Below are 17,738 nucleotides of genomic sequence, written 5' to 3'. Positions count from 1 at the left end.
ACGATAAAAAAGCACTTAAAGTACCTAAATCTAAATCTTTCGGAGGTGATAAAAGTATAAAATATACTCATTAAAATGAGGACTATAAAATGCAACAAAACAATGTTGGTTTCATTTCAACAAATATTACAATTTTGGATGGTTTTAATGTAAGACATTATTATGCTCATATGGAACAGGAGAGCAGCAAAATGTCCATGGTTACAGGGACCATTACCATCAAATTACAATGATCCAACTCTGGAAGAACCGCAGTGCAATTGTTGGAAAGTTCCCTTCAAACGAACAAAGGTGATTCACTAACAGAAGTATGTATCACAAGCAAAATACGATACTGTATACGGTCAGAATTAATCCTGTTTGATTGTCAGAGGGTAATCCTAATCATCCTATCTTGTCAGCTGTTTATGTTGCAGGACGCTGTGCAACCTCAGAGCTCTGTTCAACACATTCAGTAGTAGGATGGGTACGGTTTGAAATGTTTCAGTGCTGTCATAATATTTAAGTTTTGGTACAGATACTGAAAAACTACTTTTTTGAGATTCCTCCATTTGAGAAATAAAAATACAATACAAATATAAACAAAGAAGCCCAAGTTGTCAAAATGATATAAAGTCTAAAACACAAGTAGCTGTAAAATAAATAAGCTTAAATAACATAATGTCAAACTGGCAAAAAACAGGCTGTTGCACTTTGATACAGTCATTGACCATTGGTAGCCAGTTAGGTATTAGTATTGCTACGTCTCTCCTTAAAAATCATGGTTTAGCAGAGAGTTCAAATCGGAGTGATGTACGGAGTAACTTCAGAAGCAAGTATAATATATTTTGTGTGCATCAACTGCAAGTATCTCATGATTATCCAATGATTTTTTACATTCTCTCTTCATTTTTAAAACTCAGATTACTAATCATCTGTGCTGCTCTCATATCTCTGGGGCCAGGAGAAGAGCTGTAATTAAAATCATTAACCCCCGTATTCATTAGGACCTTTTAATTAATTAGAGTTGCTCTCTGCTGTAGGGTGTGGCCTGGCCACAGCACGGATAAGTCAGGGGACCGTGTGCATGTGTATGTATGTGTGTGTGTGTTTTCAATCAGGACAGGACCTTTTCTGGGATGTCCTCCATATTATTGCAATATGTGCAACAAACAACTGCACTCATACACAAAAACACACACCTGCCACAATGCAAACTAGGACCTCATTCTCTGCCTGCAAACCACAATTTATCACCAAGACAAAGAGCATCAGAGCAAGGAGAGAATGGGGACGGACAGGACAAAAGGACGAAGAGAGATAAACAAAACAAAAGAGGGAATAAAAATAAAGTAGGTTGACAGAGATGGTAAAATATGAAAATAGAGAGCAGGACTGAAGAGTGTTGAGAATACAAATCACAGGTAAAAGGCAAAACAATGAGGAGTGGAGAGAGATGAAAGCGGTGTCTTCAGTCGACCTGACGTACAGCAGTGACAGTGACAGTGCTAATGTCAGACATGCAACATGCAATGACACACACACACACACACACACACACCAACTTTTATTTTAATAATGTGACTGCATGCTTGATTGTTAATTGTGCTCTTTATAGATACAAAGTGCACCAGTGAGGATAAATGAAAGCTTTTTATTATTCTGAGGTGAGTGCTGTGTGGACATGCGTAGCAAAGATGTGAAAACTACTTTTGTTAAAAGGAATAGTTCAACATTTTGGCAAGTACGCTTCTTTGCTTTCTTGCTCAGTAATTAGATGACAAGATCAGAACTGGAAGGCAATTACCTTAGCTTAGCATAAAGACCAAGCGCAAAAGAGGAATCAGCAAGCCTGGCTCTGTCCAAATGTCAAAACGAAAGACTCGAAAAGACTCCAATAAGGGGCTGCAACTTGTCGCATTTACATTTCTGTTTTTGTACACTAGAATAAAAGCTAGATATGACATGTCAATTAGTTTCTTAAGAGACGCTGGAAGGCTGATTTCAGACTCGGCAAATTGTCTCCTGGATGTAGCATTAAATTTACTGCAGATATGACAGTGATAGATCTTCTCATCTAACTCTGGCCGAAAAGAAAGCGAACAAGCACAAGTGCCAAAATGTCAAACTATTCCTTTGCGCAGAGCAGTCCCACTGACAACACATTGGGTTCATATCACGTCCCCACGTGAAAAAAATGTGATTCTGTTTGGTAGCAGAATGAGGAAGGGCTGCAAACTAAGGATTATATTTATCACTGATTCACCTTTTGATTTTTTCCAATAACATTTTAATCATTTAGTGTAAAAAGTAGAGCTGAAATGATTAGTCAATTAATCGAGAAGTTGAAAATTCATCTGCAGTTATTTTGGTAATTTGGTAATGGTCATTATAATTGATCATAATCATTTGAGTCATTTTTAAAGCATCTTATAAAATGTGAGGTTTTGCTATTTTTCTTGGTTTTATAGAATTGTAAATTGAATATCTTTGGGGTTTGGAATAGTAGTTGCACAAAAAAAAAAAACAATTTGAAGACATCACCTCTGGGCATTTTTATACATAAAACAATTAATGGATTAATTAAGAAAATGCATATTATCAGCATATTAAGTGATAATCAAAATCATCATTAGTTTCTGTCCTACACACAATAGTGATAATTTTCAAGTACCCAAGGTGAAGTTTTCAAATTGCATGTATTCTGTCAGTCCAAAACCCAAACATATTAAATTTACAGTAATTTAAAATAGAAAACCTTTCTATTTCTAAAGCTAGACCTCATTTAGCATTTTTTCTTGATAAACATTATTGTTTGGGAGTACCTAAAATTAATAAACAATTTTTTACACCTACAGTATGTACTGTGGGTCTAAATGTGTTTTCTACCTTTACAGTCCCATCTTCCTGGCCCAGGACCACAGCAGAAAGCTGCCTGCACATACACGTACACCGGATCCTGGACGACTTCTCCTCCGACTGGAACAGCACTGATCCTGTCCTGCCATCACGCACCTGACACACACACACACACACACACACACCTCTATGACAACCTGACAAAGGCTGATAATAGTACAGTAATATGTCATTTGAACTCACAGAAAGCAAACACACATTCCTGCTTCAACCAGCCTTTTATTCATTCAGTCGTTCTCTTTATTTTCCCTCTGGCTCACCTGCAGTCTGTTGCGGTTGTCTGCAGCTGACACTATTATTTCTTCATTATTGAAGAGAACGTCAGAGTCTCTTTTCAGGCAGACAGCTGAGGTGGTGTGCACCTTCTTAGTCTCCCATAACTAAAAGAAACACAAGACAGGCAGCAGGCCTGAGTGAGAACATGATGCACATACATACAGCCGATATTTCCCTTTTCTCATGTTTGTCCTCTTCTTTGTAACTTGGATTTACACAGAGGCATTGATCTTAGGTTAGAAAACCTCTGCATTGCAGAATTAGTTTCCGTGGTCAGCGATGTTTCTTACTTACTGCATCTTTTGCCTGACTTTTCATTGTTATGCTGCAGAGAAAAACTGGAAATAACCTTTCGGTGGCAATAAATAAGTCATCAGTATCTGTCCCTTGCATTTTTGTTTGGCATTTCAAACTGAATGTAGTTGCTCTGTTAAGGTTTTAGTTGCTGTTGGTGGTGGATATTGCCTTAATGGTCATGTTGAAGGAGCCAGTATACTCCATCATAGGACTGGGCGATAAAACAATAACTATGGCTATTCTTAACCACATTTTTGGCCATATCGCACAGCCCTACTGCGTCAGAACGTTTAGCCAAATAGAGACAGGAAATGTGTGAGACGCCCCATTCCAATATAACTGCTTGTCGGATGGTCGAATAGCTTTGGAAACCCTACACCTTTCCAACACGGGATTAGCAGGGCTGTGTCCAACCATTTCTGGTTCCAAAACTGATGATCTGACTGACAAATCTGAATTTTTACTTACTTACCTACAGTACAATACAATCCGTACTTACAGATGACTTCCTACCACAAAATAATAATGAGCATTAGGGTGAAATAAAGAATCTGAGGCAGTATATGCAGAATGCTCTATTGCAGCTTTGGTTTGGTATCTAAATAAAAACCATGTTTTTACCACCTTGATATAAAAAAAATAAAAATAAAAATAAAAAAAACGTACCTGTAAAGACCATCCTAAAAGGCTGAACTTCAGGAAGATTTAATATTATGACTTTGTTTTCAGGCTGTTTATGGTACATTATTGCTTAATTTAAGGGAATGATCAGGACAAATCAGTTTACATAACCCCAATAATAAAGGGCAAAGCCTAAAGCAAGTCAAGGCAACAACTGCTAGCTTCTTCCATAACACATCATACAGTAGCTGTTTATTATTTATATTGTGACTGAAAACGGTTAGTTTACTATGCTTTCAAAAATACAAAATAAAGTTTAATAGAATCTTTGCACCAAATGCTACAACACAATTCTTGAGGGTTCCTCATTAGGGGATGAAATCTAACAGCTGGCAGAGGTGCAATTAGGACAGAGTGCAATTAGTCAACTTGTGATTTTCAGTGTTAGCATGACTTTGATTTTATAGACACAAGAAGTAATTAGAACAATACTGACAGTATCTGTGCAAGCTGATGCACAAGATACAGGACATCAAACACACTGAGTTAGTCTTACCCTGACAGTCTGGTCGTAAGAGCAGGAGAGCAGCTGTGAGCCGTCAGGAGAGAATTGGACACGCTGAACCCAACTCAGGTGACCACTGCAGTCAGCCATCTTCTTATTGGCCTCCAAGTCCCACAGCTGGGAGACACACACATATGGAGGACTGTACACTTACAGGTATTCACCAGTGTATTTAAATATACTATTATTTTTAGACACCATTGGCCTTACATAGCATTTTAACAGGGTGTCGGAGGGACATGCCTGGACACATTTTTTACAGTAAACATCCAGGCAGAATTAGAAAAATGATCAGAAAGAGAACAACTTAAAAATGAAAAAGTTTTTCCACATACAAATAATTTCTACATCTGCAGTTTAACAACAAAAAAGAGAAACCTATTAAACACGATTTATTATATATAAATGTTTTGAACATATTAGATAAATATGTTGTGTGTATGCAAGTATGTATTATACCTCCACAGCATAGTTGGAGAACGCGATAGCCAGCAGGTTACTGGTAGCACATGCGTGACAGTACTGCACCGTGCTCAGACGATTTGTTCTGATCTCCAACAACATGTCCGATGTCTCCACGTCAAACACCTGACAAACAGTGATAGAAAGACAACAAGTCAGAGTCTGCTCGCTCTGAGCATAACATGGCTACCATTCCCACTTCTGGCATATTTAAAAATAATGTTACAATTTTAAATAATAAACTTTCCTCTCTATAATATATACTGTCAATGTAAATGCTACGTATTTGTATAGCGCCTTTCTAGTTTTTTTGACCACTCAAAGCGCTTTTACACTACATCTGCATTCACCACATCATACGCGTAGCCTAAGTGCTCAAACAGAAACTAACATTCACACACATTCATAGACTGGCGGAACAGCCGCCAGGGGCAATTCAGGGTTCAGTATCTTGCCCAAGGACACTTCGACATGCAACCAGGGGGAGCCAGGGATTGAACTGCCGACCTTCCGCTTTACCTCCTGAGCCACAGCCGCCCTGGCTGCAGTGTTGACCCTTCCCGGTCACTAAAGAACCAATTATGGCTATTATGAGCAAACAATCGAATTACACTCACTTTTCTCAAATTTAACCACTTTTTTACAAATGCAATAAAAATTTGCGTTCACCCACCTTTTAAGATGATAATATACCATTTGTCAGACCCTGAGAAATGATAAGTATTTGAGGCGAATGCCAATATCAATATTTGAGAGTTTAAGAAATGCGAAAGTGACAATTAGGCTGTTGTGTTAACAGATATAACATAAACAAAATACTTACTGTGATAATTATATACAAAATTTGGTTATTAAAGAACTGTGAGGAAGATACGTACTCTGGTGGGCAAACTATGCAATAGAAACACTGCTTCAAAAATGACCTCAAACATCTTTTTAGCATTTTTGTACTGCAATTTATATACATCGATCCCAATAAATAAGCTAAAATCAGGCATGCCAAAGTAAAGGTTGGCTCTACTATGTACTTGTATTGTACATCGAGTGTAATGAGTTGTACAGTAAAATAAAAAAGTATTATATTGTGCCTGAAGATTAAAACCTAAAGCGAACTTGCAAAGTCTCATTTTCCCTCTCGTAAAAGACAAGTTCAGACATCTCTGCGGTGTTTGGGTTGTTTCCCAGAATAAGAACTAATGAAGAAGTAGAGGACACACAAAGACTGATTACAAGACTGACTGATTTTGGAAAGCTCAGGGTTGGCGGATGGGTTGGGTTGCTCACATTTACAACCAGGACACACACTCTTGAATCTCTGAAAGACAAACAGCTTCTCTTTCCTGTCTCCTTCAATGAAATTACTCACCAACAACAAGGGCAGGGAGGACGAGGTGAACCCTGTGGCGTTGGATTTTATACAACAAGGCAGATCAAAACCATTTACACCCTCTTTATCACACATTTCTGCACTCCCCACACAACAACACTCTACAGCATCTCCACTCGGGAACCTTTCAAACAAATGCTGACATTCTAATATGCTCACCAGAACAGCGTTCCTGGCTGCACATATGATGCGTTTGCCGTCAGCAGTCCAGGTGCTGCACTTGACAGGGACCTCTTCATCGCTCTCTGTAAACATGTCCCTCACATTGATTGTCTTCCACTCATTGGCAGACGACACCTGAAACAGCTGTATACGTGCAGGAACACACACAAAAACACATAGTCAGAGGAGAGCATGCCAGTACAGAAAAAGTTATGCAAGTATTGTAGCTTCAAAGCATCTGTGAACACAAGCCTATGTAAAATGTGTAGAAAACGCTTGTCTTTAGACAAGGTACTGGTATCTCTCCTTGATGTGTCATCATACTAATTTCAAAAAACACTAGTAATAAGACATGCATTCACAATAACTTACTTGAACATTTACAAAATAACTTCCTAATTTACTTTCTGAAGTAATTAAGTAAATTCTGAAGTAACAAAATAGTAAAACTGTTGTTGGTTGGAGATACTGCACGTGTATATAGTTGTAGACTCTTTTGCTGTTGAAATCTGTTACTTGTGTACCTCACATTTTTTGCACTGATGTTAGAAGTAACAATAAATATGTTTATAGTTCAAAGAACTCACATAAATCAAGTACAGTTTTATGTGAATAGCCCTGGGAAAGGACAGCTTTACAAGTATCTAATTGAATGGCAGTCACCTTAACGGTACCGTCATTAGAGGAAGTGGACACATAGGTGTCATCAGGGGAGAAACAGCAGTGGTTGACTGGCTCGAAGTGGCCAAACAAGGTGTTCTGGGAGGATGGCTTGTTGAGGTTCCACAACTGCAGAAACAAAGAGAAATGCAGTGAGAAAGAGAGACAGACAGAAGAGAGAGAGAGAGAGATGAGGGCAGAGAAGGTTGCTTGTTGTAACAAAGTTAGTGCAGCAACTTCCTTAAATGGTAATAAGACAAATAAACAAAACAAATAAAGCAAAAAAACAAAAACTCGCACACCTTGGCATTTAAGCATTTGTCGTTGGAGCAGGTGGCCAGCAGGAGGCGTCGTGCTGTGTTGGTAAACTGACAGTAGTTGACCTGCTCCTCATGCTCGTCAAAGACCCTTAACAGCAGGGCTCGCTCCAGGTTCCACACCTAAGAGACACACAGTTTCAAGAATTTTCTGATAAAATGACTGGCTCCAAAAGTGCGTCAGTCCCCGTAAACAGTTTACCTTGACTTTCCTGTCACTGGAGCAGGTTGCTAGGAGATGGTCATTGGGGGAGAAGGCACAGCAGAGCACCTCATCATCATGGGCCTGGATCTCTGCGAGATTCTCACCTGAGGTGCTTTTAAACACCTGAGCACAAGACAATATGACAGAAGTTATACATTTGTTGTACATTCAGTAAAAGTACTGTGTTATCCATTAGGAACTAAACTCATTTTGCTATACTACAAAAAAATATTTCTATATTCAGATGTATGGATCATAACCTGGAAGAAACATGGCTGCTTTGATACCTTGACTGTCTTGCTAGCTCCACTGGTGGCGATCTTGGCTCCATCATGGGAGAAGCAGGCGGAGTAGATGGAGCCCTGGTGGGGGTGGATCACCAGACGGGACAGACTCTCTACACTGCTCTTATTCCTGCACAAAAAACACACAAATAAAAGTCCAACCTGGGATACACAGCCTATGATCACCATTTTTGTATTGTAGTTTTGTAAAATGTATAATACGGCTAACAGGTAATACAGGTTATTGTTCTGTGTACTAGAACTCTGTTGCACTGGATGAATTAAATCCAAGTAGAGGACCAAGTTGCATTTATCTCAATAAATCACTTTAAATGTGATAATCTGTTGCCACTGCATTATTCCATTTCAGATACATTAAATTGTCGTGAATGTTTCACAAAATAACTGCAGGTTTCAATTAGCATGAGAGCCAATTTACACATGATGGTCATAAATTAAATGCAATAGAAACATATAGTTAAAACTGCATCTAATTAGCTTTTATCTCAAAATGTAGGAGCTGCAGAAATAGATGCACGACAATGATCAATGCATCACTCGATTTTAACTTCATTATTACAACATCAGTACACCATAGTAAAATATCAGCTTGCTTGCATACAGCCAGTCGAAGTAGAGTTTCCCTTTGCTGGTCCGGTCCTGCGCCTGTAGCAGAGCCTGTCTGTACACCTCGGAGGTATGTGGCTGAGACAGAGCAAGCTGCACCACGTCAGGGAAAGGACGCTGCTCCAGCTGGTGGCCGTTCAGAGACAGAAACTCTTGGAATTGACTACGCACTTCACTGTTCTGGGTGGAGAGAAAATAACCTCACAATAAAGTCCACTGCACAACACTGGTCCCTCATCATCAGGGCACAACTATTCTTAAATAATTTCTTTATGTTAACAGCTTGTTTTGTGGAATAATTACATTTGTACCCTTTTCATATCTGTCACCTAACCATAAGGGTTTACCCCAATCCTCTTCTTTGCTTGTCAAACCTTTTTCCATTTGCTAAGCGTTAGGTAAACTTTGTCTTAGTAAAATATTACGAAAATGATGATGAAAATCTGTGTGTTTTTACATTAATGCAGGAGTGACTCAATTTTATAAGAAATAAAATCCATCAATTCAAAGTCATCAATTGAAAAAAGCTTAAAAAGTTTTAATCTGTCCAACCTTTCAGTTATACTGTGTTTGGTTATACCTGTAATTTATATGGACAAAAAAAATGAAATCTTAGCAACACATATATTGGACACAAGATTAAATTGTTACTACATCATAAATTACTGTTATTAAAACAGGTGTGGGAATTACGAGTCGTAGCCCCATGATTCCCCACTCGTTTGTAATAAATAATCTGCCAATCAAATGTGCCCTCTTGCAAAGATGAAAATTGGAAAAGGAACAGCATAAACATAGAAAAGCAAGACACTTACTGAAGGAGCCATTTCAGTGTTTTATGTCCAGGTATGGCCTGTAGGTGGTGCTAGGGTGCTGGGATAGCTAATTGGGGCTCATCTACTTAGGAGGGCAGGTGCAATCAGACACAAGTGTTGCCAGAGGGGAAAAGCCAACTAGTTTTTGACCGCCAACGATGCTGTGGCTGTTTGTTTGATATTGTGACACTGTCGATGAAGATGGAACATTGTTCCATTATGGATATTGAAGACCTTATGTGTAACAATAAATCATATCTCTCATGACAGAGAAGAAATCAGAACTTGAACTCCTGTTACATTCTTTCTGAACTGAACAAGCGGCCACTACTTTAACCCTTTGCGTGGCCCTCATCTGCTTTAAGCTTAGGTTTAGCGGTTACACTAATGTTTATGAAAATCAAAAACAACTTATAATAGCAGCAGATGTGCCCTCTTGAATACCCTTTTGTAAGTAAAACAAGATAATGTGATGTCCCTTTGGGTGAGATGATGTTGTAAAGTGCCCTCCAAGGTGCCCCTATTTGCAAACAATGTGATGAAGTGCCCTCTGGGTGCCCTTCCAATGGAAAAACTGTCATGCAGTGCTGGTATACCGAGCCCAAAAACCCCAAATGGGCCCATAGAACTTTTGTTTTGTTTTTTCGCTCCAGCCCTTTAGACAGCCTGAGTCGGCCACTGCTTTCATACATTGTATAGCTATGTTGTCTGCTGACCTCTTTGTCCAGAATGGGTCCAAACTCCACATAGTCATTGATGAGGTGAGCTGGTCCCATTATCTTGGACTTGATGCTGACCCAGTCCAGAGAAAACATGAGGGAGTAGAGCTCCTAGACAGAGAGAGACAGAAAGACATGGTGAGCAAGAAAGAAAAATAAATATAACACCCTCTTGCTAAGTCTGCTGTACAATAATCTTTTTCATCAGTATATATCACAATAAAACAAATACAGGCAAAATTATGTGTAAAATTATAACAGTTAAATTAATTAATTAATTAATAGTTAATTAAGTCAGTTAAATTAACTGTGTTCCACTACAATGCACTACATAAGGAAACACTCTATACATGCCTTGTTTGGTTAGTTTCTAAGCACAATTATCACTAGTTATTTGTATAAATGAATGAGAATTTTTTAAATGATTAGAGAAATGTATAAAACTATGTGTGTGTGTGTGTTACCTGGGAGAGGTTGGCTTTGGCCATGTGGTAGGTGAGGAATCTGATCCAGTAGAGACATTCCTCATCTCCAGAGGTGGGGGGACCATCTCTGTAGTGCTGCTGGTACTGATGAACCACCTTAGCGTGGAGGCTCTGAAACACACACAAAAGAGTCAGAATTAATAAACCAATGGCTCACTTTCTTAGATTTATAATGAAAGACTGTCATTATAATCACTATGACCTGTTGATGTAATTGTCACAATTACATTTTTATAATGAAGCCTTACCTATACTTACATATAATACAACCAAATAAAGTATAACTAAATAATGGATGCGTTCAAAAAAGAATCAAACCAAATTTGGCTCACTTTGCTGAGATGTTAGTAAGGTTCATTTTCACAGCAGGCTAATGATTGTCATTGAAAAGTCTCTTGCACGTCGATTGAGAATCCCCACCAATCATGCACCAATTTACGTGTGTTAAGTCTAACCATTTTTGCTGGTAAAATGTAATCTGTGGAAACATTGTGGAGTAAATTGTAGAACAAAATGATGCCCCTTAACAACGCAGGAACACAAATAATATTAGACTTATGTCCATGAATCTATTGTCCCAGTGCATGCTGGGTGGGTTTCCAATACACATATCTCATGTACCTGCAATAACATGATCAACGCTTAGCCAGTCTTATGAATGATTATCATGGTTTTAACTAATTTTGCATTCATTTCAAAATAAGAGTACACTGTTCCAGGATTAACAAATCAATCCTCAATCTGCTTTCAAAGAACCAAATTAAATGGGTGTGATAAAACAGGATTGTTTTAGCAGGTCACAGCATGTTACCCTGAATTAGTTAAGCCATATTTGAAGGACAAGGCCCTGGCCTCTGAGGCAGAGATGTGTTAGCAAAGTAAGCACATGTGGGTAAGGTTAGTTAGCATGCAAGCAAGTTCTGCCCACTTAACAAAAAGATTGAAGTCCAACTGTTTTAGCTCTTGTAAACCAGCATGCAAACCAACCTCAAGCTGAGTGCGATTCTGCTCCACCAGGAAGTCAAGCTGGAGGTCATGGAGGTAGTACAGGTTGGGTTTATTGTGACTGTCCATAAAAAGCAGAGACTTGTTGACAAACTCCCCAAGAATGTCCTCCACATCCTCCGGCTCCAAGTCCCAAAGAACAGACAGCACCTGGAAGAAGGAATAACATTGTAGCTTGCGTATTTTCTGAGTGATGGTCCATTTCTTTGTTTTATTCGGTGAAAGAGTTTGCCCATAATTTCTCCAAGTACTGAAACATAGTGGGATGTTTTTTCTCCCCATACATTTCTGTGAAAGGTTACATCCAGCAAGACAAGCAGAATGAAACATGTTTTGGTTTTCTAATGTAAAACCCAAAAATGACCAGTTTTGGAAATCAGTTAAGCACAAATACATAAAGAGGGCCATGCGACCATAGCTCTCGCTGTGTAGACAAACCTTTGCAGGGACTTTGATGTCCTTCTCCAGCACAGTAAAGTCCTTGTAGAGCTCTCGATGTTCATCAGGTAGGACTTCAATGCTGGCCGCCATGGCTTGGTCGAGGGCGTCGTAGTCATAAGACGATGACTTCCTTATACGCTTGAACTGCTTCTGCTGCAGCTGGCCGAGGTAGTAACGCCAACGGTTAGGTTTCTCTTTGAGTAGAGCCCCGATCAGGGAGACAACCAGAGGGGAACCTGGGACAGTAGCACATAAAAAAAGTGCGTGTTAAAGTCACAATATGTGAGCGCCATAGAACATAACAAGAGGACAACACAACAACAAAATTTAAGTTCCAAAGATAAATCAAATATTCTCCCATGCCATCAAGGGTAATTTACATCACCAATATTAGTGAATCCAGAATAAAAATGAAGTCTTTGTTTTCTTTTATAATCCTAAAAGAAATATGTTAGATCTACACGCTACATTGTATATGTAACAGTATCTGTAATTTATATTTTAAAGAAAATTACAGATTGCATGTGTATGTTTCAGTTTACAGACCTTTGCATTCTCTGACAATGCTGCGAGCCTCCTCAGGAAGTCCCTGGAGTTTAGTGTTAGTGTACAGAGCGAGGATCTCCAGCCCCTTTTTTTCATCCAGACCACTCTCCACTTCCACCTCATGTTTAGCACCTACAAAATAAAAGTACAGAACACATATTTTTGTAGGCATTATAGTATTTTCCAGTTTTATTTGTGTTTGTATAGTGACCATAGTAAAAAAAAATAGGGTACATACCACTAACAGAATCAGCGAGGCTTCTATTTCTGGTGGTCAAAAGAATCCGACAGTGGATATCGAACGCCTTCAGCACTGTACTGTCCCAGATATCATCTAGAATCAGCAACGCTCTACAGCCCAAACAGAGACAGCCACATGACAAGAGACAAGAACACAATGAAACAGTGTTTACCACCTACAGTGGCTAGTGTTATGGCAGATTAACACATAGCTCTCTGCAGAGTGTATTTGCACTGCATATAGATACAGATGAATAAAAAAGGAGATGATACACAAAATGTATTATCTAGTCTTCTTGCAGATATTAGCACTACTACTACAGCTAACAGTACAATTCAAATGTCCATCTGTATATTATTAAAGTAAATATCCAAATGAAATCTACTGGAAATTTTCAAAAGCACCAAATTTAAAACGCCACCCTCATACTGTATGTATTTGGTTCAATAAATAAATATATATCTGTCTTTTAATTTGGAGTAATGCTATCCACCATTTTCATGTTTTATGTCTAGTCACTTTATTGAAAACATTTCATTGTTTTTCTTTTACCAAACAAAAATGTACTGTTGACTTGACATTTCAAAAATGCAGAAAACAATGGCAAATTGTTTTATTTGCTTAGTATAGTTGCCTATATTGATAATGGAGTGGTATCATGTAGTTGTTCTTACTAATTGTTTTCCATATTGCTATTTGTATTGTATTTATTGCTTACATGTTTACTGTGGCATTAGTCCACGCTAAAAATCAACAAGCCCATTTGCCTTGTGTTGCAGTTTTGCATCTTGAATCGACATTAGAATATGAACCGTAACATCCATTTAAAAAGGCACAGAGCAGGTCGTGTTAATCTGAACATATAGTAACCTCGGATATCTGCGCAGCATGAGGAAGCGCAGGCGCTCCTTGGCCTCATCCAGAGAGTTGGGCGTGCGGTGGAGGGACTGGGAATCCAGGCTCTGCTCCAGACGATAACACAATGACTGGATCTTCACCAGCAAGTCTGGTTTGTCCAGCTGGCCGATGGACAGCCAGTGAATGCCTCCGGGGAAGCACTCTGCAGATGGAAGCAAGAGGAGGGGGAGGGAAAAGAGGCATGAGGTGAGAAGTTGATGAAAGTTAACAATTAAGCAACATTTTTGACACTGCAACATCATTGAGAATAAAATCAGCCCAGGAGTACTGCAAATTTTGAATGTTTTTTCTTTCCGTAGTCTTTGACTGTTTCAAAATAAGGTACGCTGATAGTTAGTTTAGCAGTGTCAGCCAGTTAAAAATTAGTCACCTTTAATGAGGTCACGGTCTCGGACAGCCTCAGCAGCCAGGACGGATTTGCCCGAGCCAGCCATTCCAAAGACAGTGATCCAGCCAGGGTCCTTCTGCAGCCGGTAGAGTTTCTCCCTGACACGGTTCACAAGCTCTGGTCTGTTGACAAACACAACGGGCCTCTGTGGTACCCCACCTTCACTGAGCACTGTCTCGACTGTTAGACAGACAGAAAAGACAATAAGGGCAGATAAATTGTGTGTTAAAGTTTTCAACTTTCCAAGTGCAAAATGACACCTTCGTAAATTAGAAATTGAGCCTGTCAACATTTACACACTTTTTAAGTCATGATGTATTAAGCTACGGTAGTAACTCTAGATGTTTAACCAAAACAGCACACACAACCATGATATTTTTCCCTCCGGGATGCTGACAACACAACCTCCAAACCTTCCATTCTCTCCACTGGTGAAAACACCCACGACTGCCCTTCCTCACCACAGGGTGTGAAGCTAACATAGGAACTCTTATGTGCATCAGGTGACGTCTGCGGTAGGTCATCATGAAGCAGACTGGCCAAATCATTGTATGTCTCCTTGACCAGGGCGTTGTAAAAGGAGATGTAGGCACGGTTGTCCTTCCTCAGCAGCAGATCCAGCAGGGCCACAGCCTGATCCTTCTTGGTGGGCTGGGGAGACAGAGAGAGAGAGACTTCCTAATATGCATTTTACATGCTGCTACTTTGAATGGCCAGTGCTGATATTTAGAAAGCATGGTGGCCATCCGATGGCCGATATATAAAGCGGATATTAAAACAAAGAAAAGTCATGCATATCTCCACTATTCCATGCAGAGTACAATCTAAAATACGTGGTTATTTTAGCCAGTAACATGTTGTTTTAGATGATTTCTTAATAATTAATAAAATAGAAAAATACATTGGGTTATGCCGTAGATGTCAGAATGTGACTGGTGTTTAAGGGGGAGTGGGGTTCAGAAGTAACGCAATTCAACTGCATTATTCTTCACGGTATAACAATATATATTTAATGCTAGCCAATAATGGTTTTGTATTAGATGGGAGAAACGTGTTAACATTTAGAAAAGATGATTTAGGGCTCAGAACTCACTTTTTTACCACCTTCCCAAAACTCGCAAGTGGGAGAGCTAACATCGTTCCACAGAGGCCACAGAAACAAGGCTGTCTGCAGATGTTTCCGCAGACATTTTTTGTGAGTGCAACTTTCGGCTGATATGGATTATCTCAAAATGCCAGATATCACTACTATTATCCCTGATACTGTACTCTCTCAAAAAGTAAATCTGCTCAATCATCATTAGGTAACTGAAAAAGAGTACACGCTAATTGTTGAAAGACAAAAAATAGTTTCTGGATATAAATAGCATGATTATGTGGGACAACATTCAGTAAAAAAAAAAAAAGAATGGAGGACAGAGGCTCACTAAGTCCAAATGTAGGATAGGAGGCAACATTGCTATAAAAATGGATTAATAAAACATCACTGAGTAAACAAAAAATAATTTTACAACTGATAAAATCTTGGACAAAAGATTGATAATGTTGGTGGCAAATGTGTGAGTCCGTTTTGGAAAAAGAGTAAAGCCATCAAATAACGGAAGGAAACCGGAACAAAAAGCAGCAACATACATAAAAAAACATGTTAAATAACATTGGTACCAAATTATGGATGTATCCCCTTCAACTTGCCACTCTGAGCAGAGGCTCACCTTGTTATTGATCCTCTCCTCCTCATCCACAGTCAGCACACCATCACTGATCATGTGGTCCATCAGGTAGGAGGACTTGATGTCCTGCTCCAGTCTGTGGCGAAAGCGCAGCAAACAGCTCCGCGCTCGTTCCTGCAACGCCATCTCTGCGCAACACACCGAACATTCAGGATCCTACTGTAATGCAAATTAATGGAGGAGATACACAGAAATTTGATAAACTTCAATGATGTACACTTTAAGACCAAAAGTATGTGGACGCCCAAACACTACATTCATATCTGACTGACTGTTAAACTATGTACATTAATACCCTTCCAAAAACAGCTTCCACTCTAGTGGGAAGGATTTTCACAAGATTTTGGAACCTGGCAATTTTTCTTCCATTCAGTCACAAGAGCGTTAAAGAGTTGGGGCACTGACGTTGGCTCATCACAGTAGCCATTCCAGTTCATCCCAAAGGTGTCAGGTTGGGTCGAGGTCAGGGCTCTGTGCAGGCCAGTCAAGTTCTACTAATGATGTCTCATTAAGTGTAACTCTACTTTTATACAGTCGGGCTCTTCCTTTACCAAACAGGATTACTGTCATACTGAAATAGGAAAGGGCTTTCCCTGAAACAAAGTTTTCTTAAAGGCGGTATGATTAACATGTCCCTTACTTGTGTGTCCCAGTGGCCTATAGGCTAAAACATGTAGTTGCAAAATCCCGGGTTCAGGTCCGGACCTGGTAACATGTCATCCCCAAGCCCACTATCCCTGGCCCCTCAATTTAAAATAATATACATGTGGCTAAAACAATCTGTTGATTAACTGAGTGACAGGCAACTGTTTAATCCTTTTTCGAAATGCTGTTAGACTTTACATTGGGCTCCAAAAGAGAATAATGTGGACACTTTTATTCACTTATTGTAATTATAACTATGTGCCGGAAACCCAAAAAGAAAAAGAGGAACATGAAGATCCTAAAAGTGAAAATACAAGAGCTTATCTGCTTTTCACAGAAGCCTCACCGAGGTCAAACTCTACAATACAGAAGGGACATTTCATAGAGTTTACAAAGTCTACATAATATTTAGTTGTAAAGTAACAAGGTCAAAATTTTGACAGCTTACCGGCCTGAATAATGTAACGTTTATTGATTCATTTCACTATAATTAACAAATCATCATCATTAACAGCTACTTTTTGACAGCTCTATAGTATCTGACGCTGTATGTTAAAGCAAAATAATAGTGCAAGTCTGAGCTAAACTTAACTCTGCTTACATACTTTATCGCGACCTTTCCTCTTATCACTTACCTTACTAAAGTTAGACTGACGCTTTGCTCATTCCAATACTTGTCTCGACAAGTTCTCTCACCTGCTGGTAAATTAAACAAAGAAAGTAATCATCAGTAGATACTTACGAATATCTTCTTTTCTTCAACGGGGCAGATATTTGTTGAACTGTATTTGGTTGTCAGGTGAAGTCCCTTTTTAAAAATCCAATGGGTAAAAACAATTGTCTGTGTTGACGTTATACTACACACCCAATTTTGAAAGAAGAGCTTCCTGATTGACAACAAAAACACCTCGCTCGCTGTGAAGCAGCCAATTGCGTGACGATATTTAAACCACGTGAGCGGTGAGGTCATGAATTTCACGAATCTGTCAGAGCCCTGTAACTGGGCAAACTGACGCGGCTTTCATGGTCTATTCCTTTGTTCGG

General features: G+C 39.2%; 1 protein-coding gene across 4 annotated transcripts in view; it reads right to left on the bottom strand.

The window, feature by feature from the left end:
- The window catches only part of apaf1 (apoptotic peptidase activating factor 1), a 51,009-nt gene extending 33,419 nt beyond the window's left edge, over positions 1-17,590 (bottom strand). For 2 of the 4 annotated variants that reach the window (XM_046071977.1, XM_046071979.1), the window contains exons 1-21: positions 17,437-17,590; positions 16,032-16,208; positions 14,733-14,970; positions 14,302-14,499; positions 13,884-14,073; positions 13,011-13,123; positions 12,773-12,904; positions 12,224-12,462; positions 11,768-11,935; positions 10,760-10,891; positions 10,293-10,406; positions 8,757-8,941; positions 8,138-8,264; positions 7,848-7,973; positions 7,631-7,768; positions 7,332-7,457; positions 6,666-6,812; positions 5,117-5,245; positions 4,649-4,774; positions 3,159-3,278; positions 2,869-2,994 (exon numbers count right to left, since the gene is read on the bottom strand). In XM_046071977.1, coding sequence (XP_045927933.1) covers positions 2,869-2,994; positions 3,159-3,278; positions 4,649-4,774; positions 5,117-5,245; positions 6,666-6,812; positions 7,332-7,457; positions 7,631-7,768; positions 7,848-7,973; positions 8,138-8,264; positions 8,757-8,941; positions 10,293-10,406; positions 10,760-10,891; positions 11,768-11,935; positions 12,224-12,462; positions 12,773-12,904; positions 13,011-13,123; positions 13,884-14,073; positions 14,302-14,499; positions 14,733-14,970; positions 16,032-16,175 — 3,018 coding nt within the window. In that variant the 5' untranslated portion in view covers positions 16,176-16,208; positions 17,437-17,590. The remainder of the gene's footprint in view (positions 1-2,868; positions 2,995-3,158; positions 3,279-4,648; positions 4,775-5,116; positions 5,246-6,665; positions 6,813-7,331; positions 7,458-7,630; positions 7,769-7,847; positions 7,974-8,137; positions 8,265-8,756; positions 8,942-10,292; positions 10,407-10,759; positions 10,892-11,767; positions 11,936-12,223; positions 12,463-12,772; positions 12,905-13,010; positions 13,124-13,883; positions 14,074-14,301; positions 14,500-14,732; positions 14,971-16,031; positions 16,209-17,436) is intronic. The other 2 variants (XM_046071978.1, XM_046071980.1) reach the window with 1 other exon arrangement.
- Positions 17,591-17,738: the final 148 nt, after the last annotated feature.

This window comes from Micropterus dolomieu, linkage group LG16 (genome assembly GCF_021292245.1).
Source record: "Micropterus dolomieu isolate WLL.071019.BEF.003 ecotype Adirondacks linkage group LG16, ASM2129224v1, whole genome shotgun sequence".
NCBI classification, from domain to species: Eukaryota; Metazoa; Chordata; class Actinopteri; order Centrarchiformes; family Centrarchidae; genus Micropterus; species Micropterus dolomieu.
The sequence above is the reverse complement of the archived record's forward strand: the minus strand, read 5'-3'. Positions and strand labels throughout refer to the sequence as shown.